This window comes from Scomber japonicus, chromosome 12, assembly GCF_027409825.1.
Source record: "Scomber japonicus isolate fScoJap1 chromosome 12, fScoJap1.pri, whole genome shotgun sequence".
NCBI lineage: Eukaryota > Metazoa > Chordata > Actinopteri > Scombriformes > Scombridae > Scomber > Scomber japonicus.
Genome location: NC_070589.1, coordinates 30,003,115 through 30,015,614, shown reverse-complemented (window position 1 = coordinate 30,015,614; position 12,500 = coordinate 30,003,115). Strand labels below are relative to the sequence as shown.

Below are 12,500 nucleotides of genomic sequence, written 5' to 3'. Positions count from 1 at the left end.
TGCAATCCATAATGCGTTAATTTTTTTTAATTGCATTTTAATGTTGCAAGCCTTTTTGTCCCTTCTACTCCCCCGTAGACGGCTCCTCTAGCTGTAGCGCTATGCTTTGAAGTGGCCTCCTGCAGTAAACCTACCGCGCTGATGGAAAGTAAGAGAGCTACTGGACTTTTGAACGGCTTGTTTAACTTTAAAACACTTCCAGACGCTTCAGTTGACAAGTCAAAAGTAAAATGCAACCTGTGTCAAACGGAGTTTAACTACCACCGGAGTACGTGGAGTTTGAGTTAGCACCTCCACGCTAAACACCCAGGTGCAGCCAAGCCAGCCTCAGCTCCACCAAAGGACCATTTTGGAGTGTGGGAGTCGCAGCAGAGCCGTGATTGATTCCCAGTTAAGACACTCTGGTAAGAAATGCTTTACATTATGGGCTTAAAACTGCCTTCAAATGTAAAATAACAGGATTTTAAACATGCAATTCAAAACGCGATTAATCGCGATTAACTATGGAAATTCTGCGATTAATCTCAATTTAAAAAAATTAATCGCTTGACAGCCCTAATTTATTTTTCTTATAGCTGATGCATTTTCTAGGCTGTCCACCTCACTTTAATTCCATCCATAAGAAACACGATAACTAGTTTCTTCATGGGTTTTATTCATTTTCTGTAATAAAACATCTAAAAGCAAAGGTCTGGGGACAAAATCATGTTAAATGGGGGGGGCGCTGTGGTCTAATTTGTGGCAGTTTAGGGGTCCTTCACATTTAGCTTCCTTGATTTCTCCTTATATATATTTTTCTTCTTATAGCTGATGCATTTTCTAAGCTGTCCACCTCTAAAAATGATCCAAATAAACCCTGCACCCTTGAATCCTTGAATCCCTAAAACGTTGCAGTAACACCTCCTACCTGATAGGTGGCGGTAGCATCGCTGCCAGTATCCGTTCCCAGGTTGGTGAGCTTCTCCTTGAGCTTGTGGTGCGAGCGGTGACGGAGGCAGTAGACGACGGTGGAGGCCAGCAGCACGCCGACGATGCACAGGATGGACACCACGGTGAGGATGAGGAACTTGGTGGACTCTGCTTGGCTGTATTTGGTCGAGATTTGACTGATCTGGCTCGCCTGTGGAGAAAGAAAGAGAAGAAGAAGAAGAAGAAGGGGAATGGTTAATTATAGCGTGGTTCAATCACTGCCAGCACAAGAGTTTCGATTCATCCACTATAGGCTAAAAATGGCTGCATGCACACTTTCATCTGATATCCGATCTAGCCCAAACTTCCACCAGGTGATAATACGATGTGAATCAGACCAGAGGGAATAATCTGCTAAATCATCGTCAGGCGGTGGTGGGAAAAAAGCTGCAGACTCTCACTCAGAGCTTTATAACCCATTGTGATACCTCTTGGATTAAAGCACCACAAGCGACAGACACACCAAGTTTCTATAGAAGTGGTTCTCAAAGTGGGGTCCGAGACTCCTTGAGAGAGGGAGAAGGGGAGGAGGGGAGGGGAGGGGGGGGGGGTGAAGCAAAAAGGGGGAATCATTTATTTCCATCTATAAGAAACACAATAAGAGAATGTATGACTGGCTTCTTCATGGGTTTTATTCATTTCCTGTAATAAAACATCTAAAAGCAAAGGTCTAGGGACAAAATGATGTTAAATTAGGGGTGGGGCGGGGGGGGGGGGGGCTGTGGTCTAATTTAGGGTTTAGGGGTCCTTCACATGAATAAGTTTAAGTACTACTCTTAAGTACCAGCGTTAATTAATTTGGCTTCCAATGATATTCTCACCCTAAAAAAAACATTTGATCCTACATCAATAGATAAAAGTGTTAATCACATGGTTCTTCTTCTTCTTCTTCTTCTTTTTTTTTTGTTCTTTTTTTTTTTGGAAAAGACATAAATATGCATCTCACTGTGCTCGATGAAAAGTATAATCACAAGTGTTTGTTCCACCATCTGTGCCCAGGAGTGCGTAGAATGCATAAACTCCTGTTTAGCAAAGCAGCGCTGAAGTCTCCAGACAGCCCCTGAACACACCGTTTGCACATTGCGAATATAGGAAGCAACACAACAGACTGTGTTCTGCCGTCTTGAGCGTATAGTTGCTTCCCCCCCCCAATTCCGACCGACCTCGGCGGTGCTTTTTAATCCGACCCCGCCGCCGCCGCCGCCGTGTGTGTGAGAACCAGATCCTTCAGCAAACAACTGGAGATGAAAGATTTCTATTCACACAGTCGGCTGCTTTAGATATTTAGATTACACAATGGACACATACTGTATGATTAAAAAAAAAACTGCCTCTCGAGTGTGTTGTAAAAATTACGGCGGCGATAATTTGAGAGAAGAAGAAGAAGAAGAAGAAGAAGTGAGTCTTATTGAGCTGTTCATTACGAGCTGCTCCTTCAACTGTTGCCTGGTGTTCATTTTCAGACTCGGAGAATATAATGAGGCCTGTTGCATTTTTTACCTGAGTAAGAGTTAACAATGAGAAACATAATTCCCCCATTATTACACACACCATGCGTAATGATGGTGACAACAAAAGAGCAAGAGGCAAGAAGTAAAAAAAAAAAAAAAAAAAAAAAAGAAAAAAGAGAGGAGCTACAAATTGCACTGCCAACGACGAGAAGGCCGACAACTCCTCCTGACAGGGAATTTTCAAAAGAAATCAATTTCTAAAAAAAGCTTTACATCTTTTCTTTTAAACTTTGCTTGGGAACAAGTGTTTTCTTTTCATTTTTGCAACCCATTAAAACTCGAACCCACCCCCCCCTTCATCCCCTCCCCTCCTCTCCTCTTTATTACTTGCATTTAACAGCTTACTGATCGTCACTTTTTATGCAGCATATTAAACTTAAGCTTAGTTTTATTTTTTGAACCCATGCCAGAGAGACAAAAAAGTGAGAAAGACAGCCAGTTTGTCTCGAGGGCGAAAAAAAAAAAGAGGAGGTTGAAAAAACCCCCCCCAAAAAAACCCCCGTGACCAGTCGGAGGTAGAGGTCACAGAGATTAGGCGAGGTGCGGTGTGGTGAGTTAATGGAAAGGAGGCTTTGAAAGCAGTAGGGAGAAAAAAAAAGGGGGGGGGGGGGGGGGGGCAGCCCTGTCGAATCCCCTCCTGCCTGCCTGTCAGTACAGAGAGACCCTGAAACCCCTGAAACCCTGGGAGGTGTGTGTGTGTGTGTGTGGGGGGGGGGGGGTAAAAAAAAAAAGAAAGAAGAAGAAGAAAAAAAAGAGAGAAAGGATTGCTCTCCATCGGCACACGGATTGTTCAGGAATTCTTGTGAGGTTTCAGAGTAGTGACCCCCACCACCCCTACCACCACCCACCTCCTCTGCCATCACCACTCGATGATGCCCACCCCCCCCCCCCCCCCACTTTTTTTTTCTCTCTCCACCACCCCCTATGATTTCATTCATTGCTGCCGCTGCTGCTTCTTGCTTCTTCTACTGCTGCTGCTGCTGCTGCATTCAGCACCTGATAAAGAGTGCCTGCAGAAAGATCCACAATGGGGGGGTGGGAGGTGGTGGTGGTGGTGGAGGGGGGGCGGAGGGGGGGGGGGGGGCACACACACATAACAGTTGTCCGACGCTTTGTGGGGGGCTCCAATTTGCTTGGGGAGCTCTAAGCCGTACTGTAAAAGCTGGTTGCATAGTAATGTGACGGCCTTGAAAGGAAACAGTGGGCGTCTCTGACTGGGGCGCTGCATTATAGAGCAAGAAAAAAAAAATATAATATAATAAAAGAGAGAGAGAGAGAGAGAGAGAGAAAGAGAAATTCAGCTCTTGAAGTATAGCGTGCATAAATGATTTATCTACTAGTATCTGCAAAGTTACTACTGAGGCTGTTCATAAATCAGTAATAAACATAATGCAGAGAGTCTGTTTATGTTAGGTTTGTATGGCTGCGGATATTAATACTGCATTAGACATGTGTAAAAAAAAAAAAAGAAAAAAAGGAGGGTTAGATACAATTGATTGCAGTTTGCTTGTGTATTTTTTAATGTTTCTTTTCATTAGCGAGGCCCCCTTAATGTAAAAAAAAAAAGGAAAAAAAAAAAAAAAAAGAGATTGCAGCCGTTAAGAAAAGCATCATAAACAAAAGTAGCTGAGCGTTCGCCTGTACGTGTCGTAGGCTCGGCAAGCCCATTAATAATGCATTACTGCTGATTCCACATGCTTCCACTGCAATCATCTTTTGCAAAATGTTTTTTTTTTTTTTTTTTTTTACCCCCTCTTTCTCCCCCCCCAACTCCCCCAATGGATCAAATAACTTCATTTGTCATTTTACTCCCCGAGTCATCTCATTGTTTTGTCAAATTAGGTTTCATGGAGAGGGATTGCATCTTGCTCGGCTAGTAATGGCCCATAATTCAAGCCTCTAACTGTAACAGCTCAGTCATCTTTCACGGGACAGATGCCGGCGTTTTCCAAAGCCTTACCCCCCCCCCCCCCCTCCTCCTCCTTCTCTCCCCCTCCTCCTCTTTTCTCCCCCCGCACACACACACACACACATACTGAATCCACCTCCCCCTTGGTCTCTTTATCATGGCTGCCTAGCATGTCTGTCTATTGATTCAAACAAATGTAGCCTGACCCCACCTGCTTAATCAAGTTTGGTTGCAGTTGTTAGGAACAGTAAAAGAGGAGGGGGGGGGTGAAGGAGAAGGAGAGAGACAGAGAGAGAGAGAGAGAGAGACAGAGAGAGAGAGAGAGAGCGAGAGAGAGAGAGAGGTAGGTGGAGTAGGTGGGGTGGGGTTGTACGACTTGTTAGTTCTCGGGCTATGAAGAACGAGCAGCCATATTCTGCTTCCCCGGCTTCCCGCGCTCCGCTCCGCAAGATGTAGCACCAAATTTTTTCACGATGATTGAAAATCAAATGTTTGCTCAGAAACGAGAAGAAGTGGAAAACGCTCACACACACACATCCGCCACCAGCACCACCAGCCGCCAAGAGGACGATGATGATGATGATGATGGTGGTGGTGTAACCTTTTCACTCCAACTTACAACCACCGAAGCTAAAAACACACTTTATATAATATATGGAGTATACGTGTTGAGGATGTGTGATAGCGATTCTTATTCTTGTTAGCAAAGCGTGTCACCTACACCGAAGCCGATAATAAGAGGTTATCTGCTCGGCTTTGCAGCTCTAAGGCCTTTCTCAGCTCTCTCTGCTCTCCTGTGGCTTAACACTTTCAATCAAATTACATGTTGAAGGGTAGATGTACAGAGCGGCCACCGCTGAGGTGAATTACAGCTCGCTGAGGGGAAAAAAAATGGAGGAAATGTAACAATCTTTAATTTTGTAGTGCTGGTGTTGGAGAGATTACGAATTTATAAAAAAAAGGAAAAAAAGGAAAAGGATAATGATCTGAAACAGTAATGAGTGTGATTTTTTGGGGGGGCTGAAAAGGGAAATACAGCCAGACTAAAACTGCACCCAAGACTTCCATCTGGATCATTTTCGTGGTGGCTCCGATTTTTTTTTTTTTTTTTTTTTTTGCATGAAACGATCCAAAAAAAAAAAAAGAAAAAAGAAAAAAAATTAGAAAGAAACAACAAAAAAAATCATGTTTGTTTCTGGAGGAAAAATCAGACACCTTTTGATCAAGCGAGCGTCTGAAAATGAAAAGAAAATATTGTCCGCCCCCCCTCCAACCACCACCCACCCGCCCGCCACCCGCCGCCCCCCTAAAGCAAAGCAAAAAAAAAAAAAAAAGGGAAAAAGGGAGTTTCTTTTTTCTTTCATGCATCTACTTCTATTGTCCATCTGCTCTACTGGAAAAAAAAAAAAAAAAAGGATTGTACTTGCAAATTTTCATTTCACATAGACATAAATGTGATTTGACATATAGTGTGCAGGCAGATCCTCCTCCTGACTGAGTATGTCTGAAAAGCTATAACGTCGCCCCCGTTTAAGGATGCTGGCTGACTGGCTGTATATGCTGCTGCTGCTGCTGCTGCTGCTGCTGCTGCTGGGTTCAGCCCTTTTCAGCAAATATCAGACACACTCCCCACAGACAGACAGACAGACAGACAGACAGACAGACAGAGAGAGAGAGAGAAGAACATGAAAAACCCTCAAAAAGCAGGAAAAGGAGGAAAAGGAGGAAGAGGAAGAGGAAGTGTGCTATTGCGGACTATATTTTTTTTACATGCTTTTTATCTCCTTTAGTGAATTTCTGCTTCTGCTTCAGTTTTGCATTAAAAGCTTCTCTCTCTTCTCTCTGTGCCTTCGATCATCATCATCATCATCATCAGCTCCTCCACTCTGTGTGATGTGTGATGTGTGATGTGTGTGTGTGTGTGTGGGGTTAGCGTTGAATTTTTTTTTTTTTATCTTCTTATGGTTATCTGTGTTGCAAGCTGCTGTTATTAAAAGATAATTTTTTTTAATTAAAAGCAATGACAAAAAAAAATTTGAAGGTGAAATCAGTTTTTTTTTGTGTGAGTGTGATTTCAAATGTGAGTTTTTTTGGTGGAATCTGGATTTGACATGGAGGTTTTTGCTGGTGGAGGGGTTAGGTCTCCTGCTTGGTGTGTGTGTGAGTGTGTGAAGGGGTTGGGGGGGTGGTGGTGGAGGGGTATTGGGGGGGGGGGGGGGTAGTGGATTAGCCAGGCTCCCATAGACAAAAGGCAGATGGATTTGCAAGGCTCTGGCTTATTCAGAACGGGTGAAAAAAGGTCAGAGGGAGAGCGGCGGCCGGCTATTGTTTTTCACCACGACGACTGCTGTAGGAAACAAAGATCTGTCCCTCACCTCTGATTCATCTGATTCAGCCTTTGGAACAAAAAAAAAAGTTCAGCCGGGGTTTTTTTTTTTTTTTCTTAACAAAACCTTTCAGCAAACACACACACACAGAAAGACACACACACACACACACACAGACACACACACACAGCTGCACATGTAAGGAAGTAGATGCGTCCACACAGGATGATGTGATTTTACACACTTGGGCGTAATATATGCACGCATCTACACACACACACACACACACACACACACGCGCGCCGCTCATATGTAGTGTGATGTTACATACACCCCTATCTGCAGGTGCACACTTCTACACACATATGCATGCACGCTGCTGCACACACACACACACACACACACACACACGTAGGCGAAAGTGTGAAAAAGCCTGAAACAACCTGCTCTAAAATATCTAAAACATCCACATCTCACCAACATGGAGTCACATTTAGAAATCTACCAGAAGATTATTCATGATGATACTTCACATCTTTCATCTTTCTGCCAAACAGACGAGCGTCAATCTACATTATTTCTCAGCATTATCACACAGGCTGCATACAAATCAGAAAAAGCAGTAAAAGCAGTAAAAGCAGTAAAAGCAGTAAAAGCAGGATACTCCTCCTTTACAACTTCTGCATCACTTTTGCAAAACACACATATATATATATATACAAAAATAATAATGCACAATGCGATTTTAAAAGTTTAACGCTCTGGTCGATGTGAAGCTGGAGAAAATGCAAACAGCAGTAAATCCCATTAAAGTGAATGTTATTACAATGTTACGGTGAGATGCAGCTGCAATGAAGCCCCTCAACCAGGGCACGCCATCAATCACCGTGGAAACTCCACTCATACTCCCATTGTGCATTTACTGCAGAAACTCAACTTTTTTTTGGCTAAGATTAGATTTTTTTTTTTTTTAAGTCTCTTTTTTAGGGAGGGGGGGACTACTTTAAATACATAAGGATGCAAGAAATATATAATATGCACAAGTTAGGAAAAATTAAGGGAGTGTGTGTAAATGTGCAGAATACACATAGAGGAATGAAGAGAGGAGCAACAGCAGGAAAACACCCATCACCATCATCTTGTTAAAAAAAAAAAAAGATTTTAGAGAGAAATAGAGGAGGAATAAATAAACCAACAGGAAGTCATGAAGTAATTGAGCTATTAGAAGCATGCAGAACAACAATTATATCCTACCAAGAATCCACCGTGAGGTAATGAAACCTCCTCCCGCTTCTATTTCCCATTCCACACCGGCTGCACCGACACCAGCGACTCAAGAGGCAGCAACCACACCGGCAGCAGGCGGAGGAGAGAGTGAGCGAGGGAGAGAGCGAGCGAGCGAGTGAGTGAGTGGGAGAGAGAGAGCGAGCAAGAGAGAGAGAGAGAGAGAGGGAGTTGCATCTCCTCCCATCATCCCCTTTCTCTCCTTTGAAAAAAAAAAAAAGGAGAGAAAGTTCCCAGCTTCCTCTCTTTCCTTCCTCCTCCTCCTTCTCATTCTTTCTGCCTTTCGCCTCATCCTTTGCACACAAAAAAAAAGAAGAAAAAAAAAGAAGAGAAAAATGCACCAACAGATTTCTCCCCGGTCTTTTTCCTTGACGCATTCAGCGAGCGCACAAAAGAGGAGTGAAGAGAGGAGAAGGGAGGAGAGGAGAGGAGAGGAGAGTAAGAGGACCAGCAGCCTCCACTTCCACAGAGAGGAATGAGATGCATTTTTTTTCTTTTTTCTTTTGGGTTAGGGAGAGAGAGAGAGAGAGAGCGAGAGAGAGAGCGAGAGAGAGAGAGTAAGAGAGAGAGAGAGAGAGACACTACAAAGTGCGCTGTGGGGCTCCTCCTTATATTCCTCCCATCCCTCCCTCCGTTTTCCCTGCCTGTCTACAGCACATGTCACCTCCCCTCGTTGCCATGGCGACGGCTCCACATGTTGCCGACAGGAGGGAGGAAGAAGAAGAGGAGGAGGAGGAGGAGGAGGATGAGGAGGAAGAAGAGGAAAGGAATAGGAGGTGAGAAACCCAGAGAGGAAAAAAGGAGGGAGAGCAACAGGAACAGGAGGGGACAAAAAAAGAGGAGAAAAAAGATGCAAGTATAAAGGAGGAGGAGGCGAAAGGAGTAAAAGGAAGGGTAGAAGCGAAGAGGAGAGGAGGTTGAAAGGGAAAGAATGGTTTCTGTCACGCTGAGTCTTAAAAATCTTGTTTTCTTAAAACAAATGAAAATGATTGTGTCAGTGTGGCGACGTTCACTTGTGTTCTGGAGACAAGAGGAAATATCTCCAGGCTGATCTCTCCCTCGCTCCCTCGCTCCCTCGCTCCCCTGCTGCCAAGAAAAAAAAAAAAATCAAGAAAAACTCATAAAGATTTCTCTTTGAGTAACAACTAAATGTTCTCCACTGGAAAACAACACTATTCCCCCCACCCACAAATTTGACTGTAATAAGATTTTAAGGCGGTATTAGAAGCTGTGACTTGATAAGATGAGGATGTTTTGCATAGTTAGAAGAAATCTCTGACTTATTTATCACGACTGGTTCCATTAAAGTAGAAAAGTGCCTCTCTCTCTCTCTCTGTCTCTCTCTCGCTCCCTCTCCCTCTCTCTCTCTCTCTCTCTCTCTCTCTCTCTCTCCCTCTCTCTCTCTCTCATCTCTCTCTCTCTCTCTCTCTCCAGTATGAAATATACAAAGTCACTCTGCTGTGAAATGACAAGAGCAATGGCTACTAACAGAGTGTAATGTTCATATAAATAACCCAAAACATCCAGTTCAGCTCAGTCATCAGTGTGAAAACAAGAAAACAAGAGAACAAGCGTCTACACGAAGAATTCAATCTGATATATACTCAGAGAACGCTCCTTTATCCCTCAGAGAACAGCTTCCATATGTTCATGACATCTGAAAACACCTCCAACTATTCATTTAACACTCCTGAGGGAAGGAAGGAAGGGAGGGAGGGAGGAAGGAAAGGGAGGGATGGAGGAAATAAGGAAGGAAGGTAGGAGGGAGGGAGGAAAGAAGAAGGAAGAACCGATGGAGGAAATAAGGAAGGAAGCAAGGTAGGAAATAAGGAAGGAAGCAAGGTAGGAGGGAAGGAGGGAGGGAAGAAGGAAGGAGGTAGGAGGGAGAAAGGAAAAGAGGAAGGAAGGAAAGAAAGAAGGACAGAGGAAAGAAGGAAGGGAGGAAAGTGAGGGGGAGGAGGGAAGGAAGGAAGGAGGGAGGGAAGGAAGGACGGACCGATGGAGGAAATAAGGAAGTAAGGTAGGGGGGAGGGAGGAAAGACAGGAAAAGAGGAAGGAAGAAAAGATAGAAGGACAGAGGAAGGAAGGAAGGAAGGAAGGCAGGACGGATGGAGGAAATAAGGAAGTAAGGTAGGAGGGAGGGAGGGAGGGAGGAAGGGAGAAAGGAAAAGAGGAAGGAAGGAAAGATAGAAGGCCAGAGGAAAGAGGGAAGGAAGGAGGAAGGAAGGAAGGACAGAAGGAAGGAATAAATGGGGATGGAGGGAGGAAAGAAGGAAGGAAGGGAGGAAAGAAGGAAGGAAGGGAGGAAAGAAGGAAGGAAGGGAGGAAAGAAGGAAGGAAGGAGGAAAGAAGGAATCCAGATCAGAATGTAATGTAATGTAAAATCTATTTATATGGCTTATATATCCGGTTATCTACAGATCTACTTGTGTATCTGGATTCATGCCAAAAATACAAAAAAAAAAGGGAACTATGATCGTTATGTTGAGTAAATAATAGAAAGCACAAATGTTTTCATCCTTTTATCTCAAACCTGCAACTGTGTGTGAGCTCAGAGGAGCCAAAGAGTCAAGTCAAGTTCCAACAGGACGATAACTAAAGCAAATACTGACTCACTGACTCATCATGTTTAACCTTCCTGTCGTCCTCCGGGTCAAAAATGACCCGTCTCTCTTTTGATTGTTCCTTCCTTCCTTCCTCTTTCTTTATTTTTTCCTTCTTTCTTCCCCTCCACCCTTCTTTCTTTGCTCCCTCCTCCTTCCATCCTTCCTCCATCCCTCCTTACTCCTTTCCTTCCTTCCTTCCTTCGCCCTTTCCTTCCTCCTTAGTCCTTCCTTCCTTCCTTCTTTCCTAAATTCCTTCCTCTTTTCATCCTTACTCCTTTCCTTCCTTCCTTCTTTCCTCTCTCCCTCCCTCCTTACTCCTTCCTTCCTTCCCTCTCTCCTAAATTCCTTCCTCTTTTCATCCTTACTCCTTTCCCTCCTTCCTTCTTTCCTCCCTCCCTTCCTCCTTTTTCCTTCCTTCCTTCCCTCTCTCCTCTCATTTTTTTTTTTGTTGTTGTTTTTTAAATCTGTTGGTAGAAATACAACTGACTCACATTCCTCTTGTTAAAAAACTTCCTGTAAGTTGGATACTTAGACAGAAACATGGCTAAGGTTTCATCAGGGACACACACACCACACGCACACACACGCACACACACACACACACACACACACACACACACACACACACACACACACACACACACACACACACACACACACACACACACACACGCACACACGCACACACACACACACACACACACACACACACACACACACACACGCGCACCGCACGCACACACACACACGCACACACACACACACACACACACACACACACACACACACACACACACACACACACACATACCATGGCCACCCTAAGGCCCAATCAACAAACAGGACTAATGAGGTATTAGCTTCAGAGAGTTGAGAAGGAGGCACTGAGACCGACGGAGGACTAACAGCTGCAGCAAACATTGGGGAGAGTTAAGACAGGAAGGTGTGTGTGTGTGTGTGTGTGTGTGTGTGTATGTGTGTGTGTGTGTGTGTGTGTGTGTGTGTGTGTGTGTGTGTAAATCTGTGTTTCTATGTACAAGATTAACAGAGAAACAGGTGTAGAGAAATACACTTTTTACCTTGCCTACATTTTTCTTCTTTTCTATCGGCCTTGCGTCAACGTCACATGACAAACAAAAATGGCCGCCTTTCCTTTTATTCTCACTTTCAACATTTCAAGTGAGAAATATGCATTTATTTTGGTAAATTTAGCTCAATGAATGTATTTGATGTTTTAGTTTTTCACTTATTACGTTTAAGTTTCTTCAAGCTTTCTATCGTTGCTATGGTGGTTGCCATGGACACTGCTATCGCTAGAAACCACGTACTGTAGCTTCATTGCTGTGTAGTTATCTCATGAAAGAATTCAAATTGATGGTCTCAACATTACATTACACCCTGGTAATCATGGTATTGTTGAGTTATCATGGACACTTCTGATGTTAAAGATGTAATTAACAGAAAATCTGAACTGAAGGTGACGGAGAGGGAAAAAAACAACTTCCTGTTAGTCGGTCCTCTGGTCAAAGCTTTATATTCTGGATCTCTAAAATCTATGTTTGTATTGAAAGAACATCACAAGCTACATAAAAACACACATAATGACAGAAAACCCTGAAAAATTGAATTATAATTGTGACAAACTAAACTTCATGTTCATTAACTGAAAGAAGATTAATGCATATCATAATTTAAAATATTGCAGATTTCCACTGAGAATAAAATAAATAGCAGCTTTTTTCTTTTGTTTTCGTGGTAGAAACTCAACAGTCATGATGTGGATGCAGGCAGATAAGAACAGGCCAGCGTGTGTGTGTGTGTGTGTGTGTGTGTGTGTGTGTGTGTGTGTGTACTCTGTCATAAGCTGCTTTTAACGACTCAGGACCAGTTAATT

At 43.5% G+C, this 12,500-nt stretch overlaps 1 protein-coding gene across 1 annotated transcript in view; it reads right to left on the bottom strand.

Annotated features, from left to right (window-relative positions):
* The window catches only part of LOC128369736 (receptor-type tyrosine-protein phosphatase N2-like), a 158,011-nt gene that overhangs the window by 97,128 nt on the left and 48,383 nt on the right, over nt 1-12,500 (bottom strand). The window contains exon 3 of the mRNA XM_053330812.1: nt 908-1,120. Coding sequence (XP_053186787.1) covers nt 908-1,120 — 213 coding nt within the window. The remainder of the gene's footprint in view (nt 1-907; nt 1,121-12,500) is intronic.